Source organism: Podarcis raffonei, chromosome 1 (assembly GCF_027172205.1).
Source record: "Podarcis raffonei isolate rPodRaf1 chromosome 1, rPodRaf1.pri, whole genome shotgun sequence".
Classification (NCBI taxonomy): Eukaryota; Metazoa; Chordata; class Lepidosauria; order Squamata; family Lacertidae; genus Podarcis; species Podarcis raffonei.
This window is the reverse complement of record NC_070602.1, coordinates 133628324-133650374: the sequence shown is the minus strand read 5'-3', so window position 1 is coordinate 133650374 and position 22051 is coordinate 133628324. Positions and strand designations below refer to the sequence as shown.

General features: G+C 45.1%; 1 protein-coding gene across 1 annotated transcript in view; it reads left to right on the top strand.

Moving 5' to 3' along the window:
* The first annotated feature begins 797 nt into the window (after positions 1 to 797).
* Positions 798 to 22051, top strand: part of PTH2R (parathyroid hormone 2 receptor) — a 35649-nt gene continuing 14395 nt past the window's right edge. The window contains exons 1-8 of the mRNA XM_053362946.1: positions 798 to 883; positions 5569 to 5674; positions 7782 to 7892; positions 7984 to 8105; positions 9074 to 9171; positions 10645 to 10831; positions 13128 to 13281; positions 18171 to 18231. Of these exons, the coding sequence (XP_053218921.1) occupies positions 818 to 883; positions 5569 to 5674; positions 7782 to 7892; positions 7984 to 8105; positions 9074 to 9171; positions 10645 to 10831; positions 13128 to 13281; positions 18171 to 18231 (905 nt within the window). The 5' untranslated portion in view covers positions 798 to 817. The remainder of the gene's footprint in view (positions 884 to 5568; positions 5675 to 7781; positions 7893 to 7983; positions 8106 to 9073; positions 9172 to 10644; positions 10832 to 13127; positions 13282 to 18170; positions 18232 to 22051) is intronic.

Below are 22051 nucleotides of genomic sequence, written 5' to 3'. Positions count from 1 at the left end.
CCCTGCCCCAGTGCACAGTCATTTTGCACTTGTTTTGCTCCTGTGCTCCTTTTTCTATGACTCCTGTGTTGCCTACCCTCCACTCCAGCTTTGCCCGTCTTCGCAGAGATCCACGACCCCATAGCACCCCCCCCAAAGGGATGGTGGAGAGGCAGCTCTGGCCATGTGATTTCCTTGCGGGGGAGCCCGCGTCTTTACGCGCCTCTCCATGGTGCGCGCTGCCCATTTTATTCCTACCATCCACTTAGGTCGTATCCCTTGACTTCCACGTTTACTCGGCACTCCTCGGCCAGGGCTTTCCTGATCCCGGACAGGGTCGCCTTTCTTATCCCGGGAGGCTGGCTAATTGCTAGAAGAGGAAAACCCGCCGCGGGGGAATCCTAAACCCGGATTTCCCGCCTCCCGCCTAGGAAAGGGGAAAGACGGAGAGGCGACGCGCGCATCCGCAGCCGCCTCCTGCTTGGCGGATGCGCGTTGCTGGCGCTCAGCGCATTTGCGCGCCTCTGTGGGCAGCATCTTGAACGCACCTGTGCGCCTCCCTTGGCTAGGCTTTGGGCAGCAGCATCATTTTCTTCGACCGGAGGAGAAAGACTGGAAGGACCCGAAGCCGCCGCAGCCGGAGGGTCTCGTTCCTTTGATGCGCCGATTCTTCTCCGCAGAAGAAGCCCAGACCTGCTCGGGGGATCGGCCTTGGGAGGGACTAGCAACTTGCCTCCGGGGTTCCCCATCTTAGCCATCGGGTTTCCTCGGCGCTTTCCTTTTATTCGACGTGACTTTTGCTCGGAGCCTGGAACTTTGCTCTCCGGTGGCGCGCAGGATGCCAGGCTCCTGGGGGCTCCTGGCGGTGAGCGGCTGCTTTCTGGCTATGGCTGCATCGGCACAGGTATTATTATTATCGTTATTACTATTGCTATTTATTAAATTCCCACACCTCCCGCCACCCGAGGATCACAGGGCGGTCCACAATATAAAAGCACAAAAAGACACACCAAACAAACCCCCCCGCACCCGACACACCGCTTAAAAGCTTCATTTGCCAAAGGTCTGGGTTTCCCAACTTTGCGCACTTTCCCCCATTACTTGCTCAGTCTTGCCCGGCTGCGGGTGGGAAGAGAGGGAACCGACGGTTTGGGTAGTTTCACCTTCCAGATCCGAGCGAGCTTCACCGAATTGAGCGTTTGCAACTTCCAACGGGGTCGGGCATTCACTGCAAGCGAATCCTCAAGTTGAGCCACGCGCAAAGCCAGCCTTTGCATTGGAACAGCGCAGGATTCGATCCCGTCCAAGGATGGGGCTGTAAGAAAACGCGATAGGAACTTGCTTGGACCCCCAGCATTAGTTTCATAGGAAATACATCTCTCGATGTTTTGCTGTGCGGTTGAATACGGGTCTCGGAATCCTTCCAAATCAGTATTCTGGTTGAAAGTTCGTGGGTTATTTGAAACGCCTCCAGGAGGCGCTCACAGCTATGTTCGTTTTCATTACACGGATTTTCAGCCAAGGAATGGGCGACCGAAACCCCTTTCAGGCAGCAAAATTTGTAAACTGATGCTGTTGGTAAATAGGATTCTGCTAGTTTGAGCGAGATTCCCTGGGAATCCTCATTTCTGTTGCATCGGTGGCTTGTCCCGTTTTGGCCAGATGTTCTCGGTTGCTACTGTCAGTCCTCCTCGTCTTCTGAGCCAAGAGTGATTCAGCTCCGGGTTCTGTCGGAAAGGGAGTTTGACTTGCTGTTTTGCTGGAATGCTGGCAGGTATTCTGTGCTACCCTTTGCCATCTGTTTTTTTTTTTTTAACCATTAAGTGTAAATCAGTCTTTTCTAGAGGATTACATGTGCACTCATGGTGAGATTTTTTTCCTTTAAAAAGCATTTAAAGAACCATGCAAGATTTAAGATATTCTTGGCTGTTGTTAATGTAAGCAGCTCTATACTGCACTGAGGCTGGATTAGAATTTGGCCCTTTCTGTCCCACCTGTAGCTTGTCTGGCACTGAATTGGATTGTTGGCTTTGAGGCCAGATGGAAGGCAAGATGTCGCCATCTCAGACGCCTGTAGGAGCCTGGATGTTGTGGACTACTCACATGAAACAAATTTCAGATTTTGATGTCTTTTGAAGGCACTGCTCGCAATTCTGATACCTGAAAAAGTGAATGTGGGGCAGGCAGGCATCTTTTAATAAGTGTGTTAAGAAAACAGCTTGTAACCTACAAACACAGGAAGATTCATGGTTGCCAGTGAAAGTCTCCCCTGCCCCATCCAGGGGCTGTTCCAAGTGTGTGAAGGATAAATCTCATGCCCCATTTGACACTTAGGGGTCCTGCCCAGTTACCAGCATGAATTGCTACCCCCTCACATAGGATCCTTACTGAAATTTGTCGAGGGGAGAGAGAGAGAGACCCAGAGTTGCATTTAATGTAGCCATGGGGAACTTGTGTCCCTCCAGATGCTGCTGAACTTGAGTTTCTGTCACCCTTAGCTATTGATGCTGCTGGCTGGGACTGGTGGGAACAATGTCAGGAAGGCCACAGCAGAGGCCAGTTTAGGGGAATGTGACCGGTTTGGTCGCACTGGGTGTGAAGCCTCTGGGGTGCCGCAACTATTATGTAGAATGGAAGGCAAGAGGCAGGGAGGGGCACCAAATTTTGGCTTCACACAGGGCGCTGCTGAAATTGGGGGCCCCAAGGTCCACCGCTGGCCACTGATCTGCAGTGTTAGAAATTAGCCAGGCGCCTTGTGTGTTTTGCTACTGGCGTGGGTCCAGGAAGTTTGGATGAGCCCTTAGAAACATCCATTTGAAGCCGTATACATATAGAGTCTAAATGACTAAAGAAAGGAGTCTAAATGGAGTCCCCTCCAAACCTCACAGAACCACAGAATTGTAGAGTCGAAAGGGACCACAAGGGTCATCTAGCTCAACCCCATTTGGGTGGGGGGTCCAGCATACTGCACTCCTCCCCCTCCCCCTCCTAGTATGCTGATCCCATTGGAAGCAGGCTAGAGTGATACATGAGGGGTCTAGACAAAGAGGGGCTCCTGGTCTCCCAGGTGAGGGTGGTGGTGCTCCCCTTTAAGGGAACTGGGTGGCTGAGTTAGCAGCGTGCTTACCTGTATCACAGAAGCTGGGAGGCGCCACTGATTTATCATCATGAGAGGCCACGCTGTACTCATCCTGGTGATTATTTTCTCCTTCCAAGTTGCATGAATACAGTAAAACTCACCGGTTGCACATTCCAGAAGTAAAAGGTGTTTTACTCTTACTGTGCTTACTCAGCATCACTTAGCTGATAAATGGGTGCTTCTTCCCCATTAGTGAGTTGATGCTTAAGGGGGATGGGAAGTTCTAATCTAGGTTAGCGATGGAGCGTGAAACCAAGGTAGTTATTTTAGATTAATTCACAACGGACAAAGGCGACATTTTTTGTATGCAGCTAACAAACACCCAAATGGGATGTGGGTGGCGCTGTGGGTTAAACCACAGAGCCTAGGACTTGCCGATCAGAAGGTCGGCGGTTTGAGACGAGGTGAGCTCCCGTTGCTTGGTCCCTGCTCCTGCCCACCTAGCAGTTCGAAAGCACGTCAAAGTGCAAGTAGATAAATAGGTACCACTCCGGCAGGAAGGTAAACGGCGTTTCCGTGTGCTGCTCTGGTTCGCCAGAAGAGGCTTAGTCATGCTGGCCACATGACCCGGAAGCTGTACACCAGCTCCCTCGGCCAATAAAGCGAGATGAGCGCCGCAACCCCAGAGTCGGTCACGACTGGCCCTAATGGTCAGGGGTCCCTTTACCTTTACCTTTAACAACACCCAAACACTCCAGTCAGCTCCCCACCCCTTGATATTTTATTAGCAGAGGCCCTGCAGTGACTGTGGCTGAACTCACAACCCCTATGCATGTAAATATCTCTCTATCTCTGTGGCATTATTTAAATTGCTTTGTGACAGGTGGTATAAATCAAGAGAATTTCATAGGAACATGAGTCTGTTCTGGGCCGTTTTTCCTCCTCTGCCTTATCTTGCTGTATGCAAGTATTTAACATATGCCTTGGCAGCCTTTGCTTAATACAGTATTGATTTTTGCCAGTGTTGGAGTCAGAGAACAGCTCTGTTGGCTTGGGCAGATCTGCACTGCTAATTGTGCTTTCCAACTAGCAGCTCCAGGCTGGCAAGCAGGAGGTCAAGCAGTTTGTTTTCCCTGGGACTTAAGAAACCAGGAAGCCTGACTCCATTAAGAGACTTTCTCCAACAAATACTTTAGAAGCATTGTTTATATTAAGAGGGCCCCTGCAGAGTTTGTGGGCAGTCCAACCATGACCTGTAAATTCAGGAAGGGAAACAGTTGCCCAAACCTTTGAATAATTACAATCTGGCAGTCGGCTGACTCATCCATCCCCAATGAGGATGAAGCCTAAATCTAGAATAGAAAGCCGGGGGGGGGGGGGAGGGGAGGGTGATGTGGAAACATAATCTCACAGGCAGTTTGGGAGGAAGGTGTTGTGTTTTCTGCTTGCTGTCAGAAGGAAACTGCCCTTTCCATAATGACTTCATAACGTGAAAGTCTCCAAAGGCTAAGCTGTGCATACCAAAGGAAATGCCCTTATTGCATTCAAAAGCGTCTTCCATCTCCTACTAGGATTAGCTTAAAATAAACTGCAATAATAATCTACCACTACCAGGTTTCTTCAAAGTGAAGGGTCTTCTCCGCACTGCTTCAGAAAGCTCAGATCCACCGAGCTGTCCTCATTTATTGCAGTAAGTGGAGGGTCAGGCAGGCATCTCTGTTCATTATCCAAAACAAGAAGTCTTTTTTTCGATAAGAATCCTTCCGCTTCTTCCCATTTAGCAATAGTAATATTTGTTGAGCAGTAGCTTAGCAGGGGGCTGGGGGGGGGGTCATGGCCCTGGATACCAAATTCTGAGGGGCACAGCCAGGTGCCCCCATGCAGGCACTGGCTTCCACGGGGATCCCCACCCCTCCCTGGCGAAGGCGGCAGAGCAGCTCAGGCCCACGGTGAGCGGGCATGGATGGCGGGAAGTCAAATCAAAGTGACCTCCCCGGGGCACAAATCTGGGCAATGTGTATGGAGGTCCTGGGCTGCCCAGATGACAAGGACACACCCCCTGGCCTTGCTGTGTCCCAAATGGCAGATTGGGGGGGGCAGTGTAGGGGCACACAGACCTGTAGGGGAGGGAGTTGTCACTGCAGGCCTTTGCCCACTGTAGCAAAATGTGTAGATCTGGCACTGCTTTGATGTTGCAGAACAGAAAGCACATGAAGCAGATTCTTAAGTAACTGGCTCTGCTGGAACAAGCAGAAATGTCTGCCTCTTCATAAATTTGGGAACCGTTACTAGGAAACCTGAGGTGAAGGCAGATCAGGTTAGGTAAAGTCCTAGTGTCTTAACCATGGCCAAAGCTCTGGGTATTTATTACTTAAAAATGTGTCAAATACTTCAGAATGAAAGTGCAGCCACTATGAAATATGAAAACTTCGGTTGTTTACCTTCTTTTCTCTCCTAAAAGAAGATCCTTCTTCACCAACCTTATTTCTGTCTGGGTTTGTGTTTGACAGGATGACTTCGATGACACAGTTACAATGGAGGACCAGATTTATCTTCTCCTGGAGGCCAAACTTCAGTGCGAACTAAATATCACGTCTCTGCTACAGGAAGAAGGAGGTGACCTTTCTAAATAACTTGTTTTCTTTTCCCGTCCCATTCCAGACAGCATTTCTAAGGTCTTGTTCACATTCTTGCTTACTCGGCATCCAATGTGCTCCCACTGCTAGTTTCCAAAGCCTCATACACACCATGTTAGCCACAACATGCCTATCGTTTCTTGACAAAAACTGCAGTTTGAGGTGCTTCCCCCCAAATCACCTTCAGTCCAATGAAGATCAAAAGAGAGTAAGACTACATTCCTTTTTATTTTATTTTTATATTATTTTAGAAATTTTTAGCATACAGTATTATTTGCGTTAATCCATAACAAATTCAATATCTTTATAGGGGTTCTTCCGTCCCCCGGTCTCCCCCCCCACTCCCCTTCTCAGTTTCCAATAATTGTCTCTTCTCTTTTCTGCAACTAAATACTTTTCTCCAATCTATTAAATCTCCTTTTTCAATACCCTTTATCAGATTATATTACAAGTGCTAATCCAATCCTGCTAACGTTTTTAAATGTTTACAATGCTCCTTCATATATTCCATAAAGCTAATCCATTCATTTCTAAATTTATTGTCCTCTTAGTGTCTAATCTTCCCAGTCAATTTCACCATTTCGGCATAGTTCATCAGTTTCAATATCCATTCTTCTTTTGATGTGGTTCTTTCTCCTTCCATCCCTGGGCATATAACATTCTTGCTGCTGTCGTCGCATACATAAATAGGACCTGAGAGTAAGACTACATTCCTATGCAAACTGGGAGCGAACCCCAATGAAAATAGCAGAGTGTGGTTCTGTGTAGACACACACAGGACTGCACTGTGAAATAATAATAAATTCCAAACACCGAGATAATTTTCAAATTAAAATAAAGGAAATGGGAGACGATAGTTAGCCAAAACAAGCTTTAAGAGCTTTCCCCCTCCCTAAAAGGAAGAAACTCTAAAGCAGATTTAAGGTTGGATGGGAAAATACCATTATAGCTTCAGTTACCGTTAGAGTGCAAGAAATAATGATAACAGAAGGAGGAGGAGGAGGAGGAGGAAGGTGTTCAGAGAAAGACGGGCTGGCAGACAGGGACAGAAGAGCAAACAGGAACTTCATTGTCTAACAACTGGACAAAGACTTGATGAGGAGAAGCTAGAGGAATAGAAGGAAGGAGCATCAGCTTAACAATTGGAAGAAATGGAAAGAGTGCGAATCAATTGGGGGGAAATGTTTGGCAGAAGAAACAGAGGGAAGCATGAAGAGAGAGAGAGAGAGTCTGCAGAATATATTTTTTTTCTTATCTATAGCTTGAAACTGTTTTATATTTCTCTTCGCTGAGGCTTTTGTTAACAAAATGTATAACGGCAGTCAATCTGTTCCAGGTCTCTGTTCACTATCCTGAGGCAACGGTGTTGGTTCATTTCACTGAAAATGTATTAATTCCAGGGGAAACCGTAATTTTCTGGGGGCAGTATCAACCTAGAAGCATTTGAGACCATTCTCGGAATTTGTGTTCACTCTGACTAATTTGATTGCTTGTTTGTTTGTTAATTATTTGAATTTCTTTACCATCCTTCATTCAAGGATCACAAGGAGGTTTACAATATAAAAACACAAAAATACATAACATAGAAACACACAACAACCACTCCGCCAGTTTAAAAGGCCATAGATTGTTTAATTAGCCAAAGTGCTTTCGCCTGAAAAATATGCAATGAAGGTGCCAGACAAGCCTCCCTGGAGAGAGCATTCCACTAGTGGGGAGCCACCACAGAAAAGGCCCCTTCTTGTGTTGCTGCCTCAGATGATAATTGCAGGATCCAGGGACCAGTTGTTAAATTGTCATAGAACAAAATAAGATGACCCAACGATATGTGCTGTTGTAACTGCTTGCAATATGAAAAGTTGTTTCTTTGTAAATCTGAGCTGCTTGAATGTTCACATTGATTCTGACACAAATTGGAGAATATTTTTAGCTTCCGTTTAGGCAGAAAATGCTCTCTTCTTGCCTCATTTGGAGGGAAGTAATTTTGAAAGCATTAAAAAAAACAACCCAGAGGATCACACACTGTGCTCTTTCCTGCTTTTTCTCATGTTCTTCATTTACAGCTTATTTCTGCTTTCCCCCTACAGAAGGCAACTGCTTCCCAGAATGGGATGGTCTGGTCTGCTGGCCCAGGGGGTCTGTGGGGAAAACATTAGCTGTCCCGTGCCCTCCTTATATATATGACTTCAATCACAAAGGTACCAGCAACACGTTTCATGTTGGATTTTATCTTACACAAAACCTAGCTGGGGAGAACCTTCTCATGGAAGCGCCTCTTCTCTCTTCCAGGCATGGCTTTCCGACACTGTAGCTCAAATGGAACGTGGGTCTCTGTGCAAAGTTTGAACCGGACATGGTCTAATTATTCAGAATGCTTTGACTTCCTGCAAGCAGAAAACAGCCCAGGAAAGGTACATGCTCTTTCTCCAGCAAAGGAGCAGAGTTGAAAAGCTGCGGTTGCTTGAGGGTGTTTTAGTGCTGAGAGTGTTGGGGAACCTAACCGGCTTTTATTACTAATTAATCCATAATTTTAAGGGACGTGGGTGGCGCTGTGGGTTAAACCACAGAGCCTAGGGCTTGCCGATCAGAAGGTCAGTGGTTCGAATCCCCGCAATGACGGGGTGAGCTCCTGTTGCTCGTCCCAGCTCCTGCCAACCTAGCAGTTCGAAAGCACATCCAAGTGCAAGTAGATAAATAGGTACCACTCCGGCGGGAAGGTAAACGGCATTTCTGTGCACTGCTCTGGTTCGCCAGAAGCAGCTTAGTCATGCTGGCCACATGACCCGGGAAAACTGTCAGCGGACAAACGTCTGCTCCCTCGGCCAGTAAAGCGAAATGAGCGCTGCAACCCCAGAGTCGTCTGCGCCTGGACCTAACAGTCAGGGGTCCCTTTAATCCATAAATTAGAGGGTGGGAAGAACTCAGTCCATTTTAGTCTTAATTCTTGCAATTAGATTGCACTATAAGGAGAGGGCGCATACATCTTGATAACGATTAAATATTGTAAACTGTGCCAGAAACTACCATGACTTGAGAAACGTCACCTTTCAGTCGTTCGCCAGGACATAGCAAATCTCCAACACCACCGTGAGGGAGGGGGCACTCAGAAGAAACGTTGGTCACCCCAAAACAATGCATAGAAATTGTTTAGCATCATACAACAGCCGTACGGATTGGAGCATACCTTCCCAGAATGGGTAACACAATGGGGTTGCAGGTACAATCCTGGCTTTACCTCCATGCAGAATAGGATTGTGTTGGTCTGTAAATGACAACAGTTGAGCTCCAGACTGGATTCTCTTAATGGACATATCTTAGAACTTCTCAGTTGTGAGCTGAAGGAGAACAGAAATCCTGGAACATCTTCTGTTTCCTCCAGAGGGAATTCTTTGAACGCCTATATGTCATGTACACCGTTGGGTACTCCATCTCCTTCTGCTCTCTGGCTGTGGCAATCTTCATCATGGGCTACTTCAGGCAAGTAAATCACACCTCTAGAATCTGTCCATCCTCTCTTAAACCTAAGATGACATAATGTCTGCAATTCCTACGATGACTACCCCTCCCTTGCCACTCACATTCTTTGCCTCACAATGGCAAGTGGATAAATTTAATTGCAGTATAAAATGGAGTGGCTTTCATGGGCTGAACACCTGAATCCAGTCAATATCACTGGGGAAACTGAGCATTGTACACAATTCTGAGTAACAAAGCCCAGGACTTTATATATGTATTACATTAAAAGCAGGCTGAGATTTGAGCCAAGAAAGGGCATGGAGAAAAATGATTAATTTTTTTCCTGCTGGCTGCATCTATATTTATGATGGCAGATACACATCTAGAATCCCAGTGGGGGAAAGATGCTGGAGGACTTAATTTTGAGCAGAAAAACAACCGGTGGGGAAAGGATTAAGTAGTTCCCACACGCAGCTACTTCTCTGCTGAAAATGTTAGCATCCCAAGTTCTTTCTCATTTTTTTTACCGTATTTTTCATCCTATAGGGCGCACAGGCCCATAGGACGCACCTCGTTTTTTTGGGGGGGGAAATGAATTAAAAAAATTTATTTCACCCCCAGCCGCGGCTGCCGCCCCAAGCCTTGCGCACACCTGCCCGAAGCACGGGGCGCCCTCCGGAGGGCTCAGCGTGCTTCGGGCTGCAGGCTGCCGCCCCAAGCCTCGCGCGCCCGGCGGGACCTCCCGCCGGGCACGCAAGGCTTGCGCACACCTGCCCAAAGCACGGGGCGCCCTCCGGAGGGCTCAGCGTGCTTCGGGCTGCAGGCTGCCGCCCCAAGCCTCGCGCGCTCGGCGGGACCTCCCGCCGGGCGCACAAGGCTTATGGACACTCTCCGGGGCTGCAGGCTGCTGCCCGCAAGCCTTGTGAGCCCGCGGGAACTCCCGTCGGGCTTGCAAGGCTTGCAGAGAGCTTCCTGAAGCCTGGAGAGCGAGAGGGGTCGGTGCGCACCGATGCCTCTCGCTCTCCAGGCTTCAGCGAAAGCCTGCATTCGCCCCATAGGACGCACACACATTTCCCCTTCATTTTTGGAGGAGAAAAAGTTCGTCCTATGGGGCGAAAAATATGGTAACTGTTTGAACCCCTTTTCACTCATTTGCATGCAATGTTTAGTTTGCCTCTCTCTTTGTTATGACATTTGAAGGGAACATAATACATTGGAGCTTTGTTTAATATGCAGCGACTCCTCCTTAAGGGCCTGCGCTTATATTACAACTGAAACCATCCTATCGCTGTCACGTTTTAGAATGCTTACCTGCGCAATTGGTAGACCATTGTAACCTGCTGTTCAGTGATGCTCTTGGAACAACTGGAGGTTTCCTTTTCTGACGCGGTAAATCCAAGAGCTTTTCAAGAGTGCAGGACTGGGTCTGATCCAGCAGGGCTCTTCTTGAGTTCTTATGCTCCCTTTAATTAGGTTTCCCCCCCTTGCACACAGGAGACTTCACTGCACCCGGAATTATATACACCTGCATCTGTTTGTCTCTTTCATGCTCAGAGGTACCAGCATATTTATAAAAGACAGAGTAGTTCATGCTCATATCGGAGTCAAAGAGCTTGACTCGCTGCTCATGGGTGACCTGCAAAATATCATAGCGGCTCCAGCCCCGGACAAGTCCCAGTACGTAAGTACTTCTCCCCTCCTCTTGCTAAAGTTCATCCATCGTTACCTAACAGAATCACTGTTCAATATTCTCTCACGCCCAATCCGCATCTGAGAATACTATCACGCAGCTGAAGCCAAAGTGACCCAGCAGGCAGGGGCTGTGAGTGAAATTCAGCGTAGTGTTTAGTGGAGCATGCCCAGTGGGACCTTTCCCCTCTCCTTCCCCAGTGGACCCTCTAAATCCTGTTCTGGGGATTCCCCCAACCCTCCAGAGCAGATTTAGGGCACAGGGGAACCTCATTCCGTTACATGAGTGGAACTCATCATATGCATGCAACACCTTCGTTGAGTCTCGCCCCTTATGGTTGGTAGCAGGAAGCCATTAATATTTCCCGGGCATCCAAATCTACTGATTTCAGTGATGGTCCCTGAGCCTTCTTGGTTGCTCAAACTTCAGTGCTGAACTCTTGAAAGAGTTGCATTTCAGCTGGTTCAGAATGGGCCCAAGTCACCCCTCTCCACAGGAGTCAGCCAGTACACGCTGAAAAAGTAAATATATATAAATAAATACATTCTACACTTGGATCCTGGGTTCCTTCAAGATCCTGGGTAGAAATTCAGTAAATAATACTGAAAAGAATACAGTTCAGTAAAGAATACTGTCATTTGAGCCAATTTATTTGCAGTGTTGCTTCCCAGCTTCAGCAGAACTGTGAAAAAATATATTTGGGATAATTGTATAGTTTTCAGTGTGACCAGTCAATACCACTTACTACTACTACTACTATTATCCTTAATTAAATTTCACCCAAAGATCACAGGGCAACACTGTGTATATTGTGTTTTACAATACAGTGGTACCTCGGGTTAAGAACTTTGCTTCAGACCGTGGCAATTCAGACCGTGGGAAGTCAAAACAAAATTATTACAATTTGGAAGACAATTGGACCTTTTTTATTTTAGTTTTTTATTTTTATTGGATTTGATTTGATATGTTAATCGGATGTTTTTATTGGAAAATTAATATACGCTTAAAAAAAAAACTTTGCTTCAGGATGAGAACAGAAATCGTGCGGCGGTGGCACGGTGGCAGCGGGAGGCCCCATTAGCTAAAGTGGTGCTGCAGGTTAAGAACAGTTTCAGGCTAAGAACGGACCTCCGGAATGAATTAAGTACTTAACCCAAGGTACCACTGTATAAAAACACAAAAACACGTACCATGATAACAAACAAAAACCACCACCCAGTTTTAAAGGCCTACTACAAATTATGGAGCTGAGTTTACCGTATTTGAGTAAATTGGAGAGATCAGCACACCTGTAGTGCAATGGATGAGCCTCACCCTGGGAAAGCCATCTTTGTGACTGCGGTATCTCCCTGCTAGGTAAATCATTTATTTTATGTTGGCACTAGGAGACAAGAAAGGCTGATTCTGATACTAGACTGTGAGGGGTCTACTTTAGCTGATTAGAGCACAGAATTGCAGACTAGGAACTAGGAAGCTGGACAAGTGGCCCACCTGGTGCCATGTTTGTCTGCAATGGCTGGCAGTGGTTCTCCAGGACTCCAGGTGAGGGTCTCTTCCATCCCTAATGCCGGAGATTGGATCTGAGATCTTCTGCATGCAAAGTGGATGCTCTACCTCTCAGCTATGGCTCTTTCCTTGAGCAGCAGTATTGGTGACAGAATAGAGAGAGAAGTTCTGATCCATTGAGAGCATTCAGGGTGGTCCCTCAAAGGTCTTCCACATGAGCAAATGTCCACAGGGAGTGTCTAGGAAGCAGTCTGACTATTGGCCCAGCCCTTTCTGCTGACCACCACCAATATGCTGTGTGTATAAAGACACATACGACATGAGCAGAAGCCCTTAATGAGGTCTGTCTGGGTATGTGAGGAAACACGCCTTCAATTCACAGCTTTTGTGTCGCTGTGCAAACACCGACCGTGGCCCTGGTGGACAGCCCAACGGCTGCAAAAGTGTCGATCTGGTGGAAGAGGCTGCTTTTAAGTAGCTGGAAATAATTGTGTGGGTTTTTAAAGCACATAACAGACTCCCGTTATTTTCACAACCATTACATATGACTCACAATTTAATACAGAATTGAAACAATTCTTTGTGTGGGGACGACAAAGAACAGTAAAACTTACTGAACAATGTTAGTTAACATGAGTCATAGCCTTGGCCTTGGCCTTGATGCCAAATTAATAAGGCCACTGAAACTGGAAGACTAGGATAAATATGCAAGTATACTATTACATATAACTGCTTCCCTGACCACCACAACTGTGCTGCTTTATTTTGAACCTGTTGACAGGTCTGGTGCAAGATTACTGTGGTGATGTTTATTTACTTCTTGACGACCAACTACTACTGGATCTTGGTTGAAGGCCTCTATCTGCACAGCTTAATATTTGTGGCTTTCTTTTCGGATACCCAGTACCTGTGGGGTTTCATCTTAACAGGCTGGGGTAAGGTACATTTGTCTCTCATTGAAGCAGTATCTTTCCATTTAAAGCTAGATTAGTGCTGTCCATTCTAACATTAACTCTTGGGCCATGCTTTTCTATTTTTTATTTTAAATTCTTTTTGCAAACCACAAAATCAGAAGGGGGTGGTTTACATATTTTTTCAGTTTTGTGAGTTAGGTCCAAACTGACTGTGCAATGCTGAGGATGCTTACTGAAGAAGAAGCCCCACTGTGTTCTGCAGAACTTGTTCCCAGGTAAGTGTGCAAGGATTGTAGCCAAAATAAGTTCCGCGTAGGTCCTAGTAAAATTGGTATGGGTGATACCCAGCTTAACGGTTTTGCTAGTGCAAGGATAGCCATCTGTCATGAATGCTTTAGCTGAGATTTCTGCATTGCAGGGGGGTGGACTGGATGACTCCCGGGGTCCCTTCCATCTCTACGCTTCTATGATTCTAAGGAGTTCTAGCTGTGCACTGGAACTCCCCACCTCTGTTGGGATGTGTCCAAGGGAACGGGGGCAATTGGCAGGCTCCCAGCTGGCTCCAGCCCACCGGCCGGCAGCCGGGCAAACTCTGGTCCTTGGATCAGCATGTAACTGCGACCCAAGTTTCACAAGCCACCAGAAGCTGGGCACGCAAGCCAGCAGACATAAGAACTCTTCGCAATGGAAGGGCAGAGAGAGGCTGTGTAAAGTGTATTTACAGGCATTTTATTCAGCATCAGGACAAAGGAAAAACATGTCTGCTCTCCTTCGTGTCCAAGCAAAAGGGCAAAAGCAAAAGCTATACACACAAACGGAAGTTTCCAGCAAGCTGTGCTGTGCTGGAGTGTAAACAGGCATGTGACACACAACAGTCATGCCTGTTCCTCTTAAGGTGGAACGGAATATTCTAACACTCTCCTCTCCCTGCACACACCCTAAATTTGTTCTGGGGGAGTTCCCTCAACCCTCCGGAGCAGATTTACAGGACGTGCAGGACTGATGGTGCTATGACTTAAGTCACAATGATTTCAACAGGACTTAAGTGGAACGAACATGCAGTGCAATTGTATGCACACTTACTCAGAAGTTCAATAGGATTTTTGTTGTTGTTGTTTAGTCATTTAGTCATGTCCTACTCTTCCTGACCCCATGGACCAGAGCACTCCAGGCACTCCTGTCTTCCACTGCCTCCCGCAGTTTGGTCAAACTCATCCTGGTAGCTTTGAGAACACTGTCCCACCATCTCGTCCTCTGTCGTCCCCTTCTCCTTGTGCCATTCATCTTTCCCAACATCAGGGTCTTTTCCAGGGAGTCTTCTCTTCTCATGAGGTGGCCAAAGACTTGGAGCTTCAACTTCACGATCTGTCCTTCCAGTGAGCACTCAGGGCTGATGTCCTTCAGAATGGATAGGTTTGATCTTCTTGCAGTCCATGGGACTCTCAAGAGTCTCCTCCAGCACCATAATTCAAAAGCATCAATTCTTCGGCGATCAGCCTTCTTTATGGTCCAGCTCTCACTTCCATACATCACTACTGGGAAAACCATAGCTTTAACTATACGGACCTTTGTTGGCAAGGTGATGTCTCTGCTTTTTAAGATGCTGTCTAGGTTTGTCATTGCTTTTCTCCCAAGAAGCAGGCGTCTTTTAATTTTGTGACTGCTGTCACCATCTGCAGTGATCATGGAGCCCAAGAAGGTAAAATCTCTCACTGCAATAGGATTTACTTCCATGTGATTAGGATTTATTCTAGATACAAATTTATTTCATAAATATTTCACAAAAGAATGTCTCCCAAATGCTAAAACTTCTAATCAGATACTCATTGTACTTAAAAAATAGAGAATAGGAGCAAAACAATATTTATTGTTTCAATGTAACACAAACTTTAGTGAGAAATCTTTGATCTTTTGCACCGCCTTGCCGTCTCAGAGTCGTATATAATTTGTCATTTTTGCTATAATTGCACTGCCCAAATCTTTTTTTTAAAAAAGCAACCCAAAAAATCATCAGATGGGAGACTTTATAATGTATATCAGGATCCAAATCTGATTTGTGACAAATCGCCCATCGTCCAGCAACTCCCTCTTCCTCATCTCATGTCCAGGATGGCCCACAGCCTTGCAGAAAGGCTTTAGGGACACGTGTCTCTGCAGGGGAGAGAAGAAACATCCCTTCCCTCTTTGAACTTCCTTGAGTTAACTGTCTTAGGATTCAAGCCCACCTCTGCTGCCGCAACCCTCTGGTCTCTCATTGTGGTGTAAAATCCCTTTTGTGGACTTGCCACTGAAGACAAGAGGCTCACAGGTTGGTATGCTGCCTCGCAGAAAAGCACCTAGAGAAGCCTGCCATGTCTAGGAGAACCCTGGACCTTTTCTTTCTTACGTTTAGTTCAGGACCATTCTGTCATGTGAGACCTGAAATTCAGTCCAGACACAACTTTACCACCATCAAGTGAAAACGAGGAGGCTGTTGGTCTGTAGTTTGCTAGCAGCATCCGTGTCTCACAAAGGTTTGTTTAGCCTCTGTCTGCCTTGTTCTCTGTTCTATCCATGCCTCCGCGCATGTCGCAGTTCTCACTTGTGCTTGAAGAGCTGTCTAGCTAATGAGACACTTGAGGCAGAAGGCAACCCACTCCCTGTCTCTGCTGTGTGCAGGCTTGATGTGAGGGAAGTTTCTGTGCACAACTTAGACCCCGAGTGATTTACGTTAACAAGCTCCCATCAGAACTAATGCTGCTATATTTTGTCAAGATGCAAGGCTAGGAGTTTCAAAAAATGATGTGAAGCAGGGACCGTGACTAACTGTAAGTTTTAATTCCTTTGAAAGCGAAATGCCAAATTCACCTGGTTCTTTCACTGTTTGGGGAGGTGAGGTACACATAATAATGTGAAACTGGCTTACACTGAATCAGACTGAATAAAATAGTGTTTGAATCTAGCAGGATAGAGGTTTATTTGATCATCACATTCCTTGCTTCTGACTATTGCCTCTGCTTGATACTTCTGAGAGACTCTGAAGCACTAACATAACCTGCAAGTTCCTGTTCGACCAGAAACAATAGATTAATTTCAATTTGCCTGGAGGCAGATTTTCATTAAAGACAAATTTTAAACGCATTTTCCCCTCAAGCTTGGAGCTATTAAAGCCACAAAGTTCTGATTCAAGAGCTAAAAGATGGTAGCTTTTTTACTCTCAAGCTCTCTTTTAAGTCAATTTAATGTCGGCAGAAGATCTTCTTTTAAAATAAACACTATTATTATATTATTCTAGGCTGGTTATAAATACCTTACTAGGAAATATGTCCTATTGAAATAAATTGAACTTATTTCCAAGTAGACTACTAGGATCAAACCATGCACCAAACAATGTCCACTAGAAGTCATTTAGGTATATTTCATGTTGTCACAAAATCTCATTGCTAGAGTTTAATTTGAAGGAGCTCTGGTTATTATGTTGGGGGAGTTTCAATATTAGCTAATGGAATTATATAATAATAAAATCCTAATATAATAACAATCTTACACATGCCAAAAACAGCAAAAATATGTAGAAAATAATTGCTGTGATGTGTGCGTTCCAAAATAAATAAGCTTTGGACAAACTCACATTTATTTTGGGAATGTTTGAAGATAAAATAATATTGGAAAACCGTTCTGTGGTATATTCTTCAAATTACAGGTTATGAAATTGCTCTGAATTCAGTAGGTGTGTTATTAAATCATCAAGTGCTAAGTGACACTGATTTGGAAGAAGTGATAAATTTATTCAGTAGGCACTAAGGTGACAATTGCTCATTACTGGGGGAAAACCTCTTCCTCCTTCAGTGCCAGAGGGGTTATATACAATAGCCATAATGATACGCAGGTACCTATGTTCTCTGTTCAGAGAGGAGATACCATGCAAAACAGCATTATTCAGAAATGGACCACGTTGCAGGTTCTTTCAACCAAGTGCTCAAAAAGTCTAAAGAGAAGTACAAGGGGTTTGTTTCAAAGTAAGGGTTATAGCCCTTAAGTTTAGAGTTACCTGAGAAGGTGAGTTTTCTTCAAGCACTGCAATAAACATGATGATGATAAAGATGATCATGTTAGGTCACATGCCTTCTTCTCCTTTTTTGATAGCATTATAACTCTTAAAGTAATAATTTTATAGCATTTTTGAATCTGATATGTATGGGTTTTTATTGCCATATTTCTTGGATGTGCTTTTTTTGTTTTTGTTTTTTACCATCGGTTTGATATAAAGACTTTTCATGTATTTTTATGTTTTGTAAATAAAACATAGGCTTCCCCCCCCAAAAAAACCTCTGTATGAAACCTCAATAGCTCTCTCACAGTTCATTAATTCTTAGCATCACGTAATCCAGAATTTTTTGTTACTCCAAAGTGCATTGATCAGAATACCCAAAATATCTTAAGTGGGTTGTGTAAGGCCAAAACAGATTTTATAGATCTAATTCAGATAGTATAAAGTAGTGTACTTTAATCCGAATCATTCATCTGCACTAGAGCAGGAGTCATGGGTCAGAAAGTGGGCTTCTTTAAATAGACCCTAGTTAAAACTGACCATAGTTTAAGGTTTGCATGATGATATAAACTGGTTACCGGTAATTCAAATGTGAACTTAGTGGAAGAGGAGATGGGATGGGAAGCAGGTGAGCTTCAGGCTAGCTGCAATTTGTCATCAGCACAAATTGAAGGTTTTTTTGCTTGCTGTGGATAGTGACCTTTCAGACATTCTGCTTTGTTCATGGGGAAAGGGCACTGTCTGGGTTTTTTTGTGCCTGCTCTTTCTAAACGCTTCAGTTAATATTCTCTGAGTGAGCAGAAAGGCATTATAAATTATTCTTTTGTTCCTCAAGGGAAATCTGTTCTAACAGTTGGCAATGAATTTTTCATATTTGTAGGGTTTCCGGCTGTTTTTGTAGTGGCCTGGGGAGTGGTCCGAGCAACCGTGGCAGATGCAAGGTAAGGGAACACTGTGAAGAGAGTTTACTTGAGCTTTCCTTTTTTTAAATTGATGGATGACTGGCACACTGCCATTCAATTCTGCATATATTTTGAGTATACACTGACACAGAACCAAAGATAGCGGTTTGAAGAAAATATCTCTGCAGTGCACCCTTCTGAGACTGTTAATGGAAAATATGCTCAAGGTCCCTGTTTAGACTAGGCCTCCCACATTGCCTTCATTTATAAAAGTTTTAAACAGGCAAGTATTTTGTAATGTTATTTATTTCGTTCAATTTATTCACTGCTTGATTGTAAAAGAGTGTGTGTGAGAGAAAAAACTATCGAAGCGGTTTACAAGAGTGGTTTGGGCAACCCACTGACAAGATAAGTGGCATATAAATGTCAAAATTATTATTATTACATATATGTTCTATTGTAAACTGTCCATATTTGATGTTGGCTCATGTATCAGTGTGAACTACCCTGGAATTGGCAAAGGGTAAAGGGACCCCTAACCATTAGGTCCAGTCGTGACTGACTCTGGGGTTGCGGCGCTCATCTCGCTTTATTGGCCGAGGGAGCCGGTGTACAGCTTCCGGGTCATGTGGCCAGCATGACTAAACCGCTTCTGGAAAACCAGAGCAGCGCATGGAAACGCCGTTTACCTTCCCGCTGTAGCAGTACCTATTTATCTACTTGCACTTTGACGTGCTTTCAAACTGCTGACAACTACGTAATTGCTATAACTTTTTTGTTAATTCTGATCCCTTCAAAAACCGAACTGCAGGTAGCTACGGAGAACAATGGCACTATAAAACAAATTTATAGTAATTTTACTAAAAAAAATTCAATCTGGATTTTTGAAAACTGTAGCCCGGTTTTTAAAATGTAGTTCTTCCCCTGTTCTGTTCTGAACATTGAAAGGGGAAGGGGCTCCTTCTCCTTTCATGGTTGTGTCAGAGAGAACTTCAGGCAGGCTTGGCTTGCCTTTCAAGACACAGAGGCTGAAATTCCCTCTTCTGTTAAGGTTTGCATCTGGAACACCCTATTTAAATGTCACAGGAATATCAATATATGTTTATCTCATTTGGAGCGGTGAGATATATTTCACTTATTGCAGACTTGTTTCTTTCCAACCCCTCAGACAGATCTTTGAGCAGTGGTGCTTTCTGAATGCACTTGGCTTGAGTTGCCTCGACTGGGGGCTTATCCAAACTTCCTCTTCCCTGGCTGCTTTCCCCCTTGGGAAAACTGCTCTTTGGCGAGGTTTCCACGGATTGCTGTTTGTTCCAATTTAGCACCAAAGAGTGGATCTTCCCGGGGAAAGCAGCGGGGAAAGGCAAACCCCCTCGCACCCCTGCTTTCTAGTGCTGGGGCGAGTGGAAGCATAGAGCCCTTAAGCATGCTGGCAATGTTTTATATTGGGGGAAATTATCCCAGTCACACACCCCTTGCCCCCCACTTCTCCTCAGCAACCGCTTATTGCTGACACTCAGCTTTCTTATTTACCACCACCACCCGCTTAACATGTGAGGAAAACTTGTGGCTCCTGATCCAACTGAAGACCACACAAAAAGAGGGCAAGCATATCATCCTACCTGGATCAGGAGCCACAAAGGTGGGGCTTTGAGGCAGTTTTTTGTTTGCCATTATATTCAGCGAGATAGCTATCAAAGGTGCAATCCAGCCAGAGTTAAGCATTATGAAATTCCACCTTACTTCATTTATATCCCTCTTTTTCTCTGCTGTGTGACTGAAGATAATGTACCTTGAGGATTCCTGAGCATGCTCCTGTCTAGGACTGATCACACCCGGAGCTACTTAGAGTCAGAAAGGCTGTTGCACTGTTTGCTGGAAGGCCATGAGACCATTGATTAAAATGCAAAATTTAAGGATCCCATACTTAAACCTCTCCCACTTAAATCAATGGTGCCTAACAGTGCTTCATTAGGGCTGTAATGTGTCCAAGTCCATTCGTTCTCTCTCTCAAATTTGCCTCACAGAGATAATAAATTAGCAAATATCTGGAGAAAATTATAGAAAGCTCCCTAAGGATCAGACATGCCATGTATGACCAGCCAGAAGTCCTGCAGATGTTAAAAATTGGCACTTGCTAGACTGGATTGCTTTGAGAAGGAAAAAGTAACTGAAAACCTTTTATTTCTCTCTTAAAAAAGAGAGCAAGATAACTGGTCATAAGGACAATTAATTCTTTTTCACAGGCCAGGCTCCTTGCTTGGACAGCCTTCTAGAGTGAGCTGCAGGCTGCAGACAGATGCTCTTATCTATCAGCAGCTGAGGTTTCAGAAGCCAATCTGTGGACAAATAGCTTAGAATCATTGAACCACAGAATGGTAGAGTTGGAAGGGACCCTGTGGGTCATCTAGTCTAACCCCCTGGAATGCAGGAAATCTCAGCACACAGTCTCCCATCCAATGTGAAACCACACCTCTTATGTACTGAAGTTCTCACCCTGGGCCAGCAGGGGGATACTGTAGATAGTTATGCAAATGAAGGATTGAAAGTGACGTTCAGTGATTGGATAGTTTGTATGCAAATGAAGGATCGAAAGTGACGTTCAGTGATTGGATAGTTTGTATGCAAATGAAGGATCAAAAGTGACGTTCAGTGATTGGATAGTTTGTATGCAAATGAAGGATCGAAAGTGACGTTCAGTGATTGGATAGTTTTAGAAAATGGCAACAGTTACATTGTTCTGGAGCTCCATGTAAGCAGGCTGACTGAGCTCCTCAGTCAGTTCTGTTCCAGCTTACAAATAAAGAGCTGCTTTGGAAGAATCGCTGTGTCGTCTGATATGTTCGCCCACAACTTAACAACACCAGACCCTGCTTAGCTTTGCAAATGTGCGAGCAGTTTTGTTCCTTGCCTCCGGTCCTCTGACTAGCGGGGAAAGGCCTTAGGATGGCAGGTTGGAATCAAGACTTGAGCCCAGCCTGAAGAGAAGGCAGCCTTGTCGCCTGCTGCTTTGTGCTGCAGGAACACACCCCTGTGCTCTCAGCCAGCATGCGTATTATTGAAGTACGTGCAGAGAGCCCCTTCACACACTGGCCAGGGATGCAAACAATGAGCATAAGCCCCCTTGTATGTTTAAATAAATAGATTCCTGCTTGGTTTGCTTGTTCTCACTTTGTCACCAGTTAACATTAAAGAGTCACAATTGCTCTGATTGCTCCTACTAGTTTTCCTTCTGTGGGCCTTCCTAACCTCAGTGGAGAATGATTTCCACCCCCTCCGCCACCCCTTTTTGTATTTAAGGTTATTTTTTTAAGGGAAATGACTGCTGTGCACACATTAGATCACTTCGAAAGGGTGTGGTGGAGGAATAATCTGTGTTTAGGGCTGTAGTACACACATTCCCCCTGCTTTTCCCTGCACCAAGTAACCCACCCACCCAGTTCTACTTCTCCTGTTCTATATATTCCATTGCAGTGATTTTTGAGTTGAAAGAGCAGGCTCGCCCATATGCTGCACTTAATGAACATTGTGTGCAAATTAGCTGATGGTTTATCAAAAAAGAAAATGAAAAAGAGAGGGGATTTAAATCGGCCAGTCATTAACTGTTCTCGGCACTCAGAAAGGTATTTTTTGTCTCCTTTCCCACTTCCTGAGCTCCAGCAGCGGCTAACAAGCAGCTGATATAAATCCCCCTTTTTTCCTTTTCCTTTAAAGCACCCATTAACTAATTTGCCCACGGTAGTCCTTCCTCCTCTCCATTTATTTCCCACTGCTGGAAATTTACCCGATAGCTTACTAAAGTGAAACGGTGAGGAGGTGGAGAAAGAGGAGTTGCCGAAAGAGAATGGGGCGAAAGCTG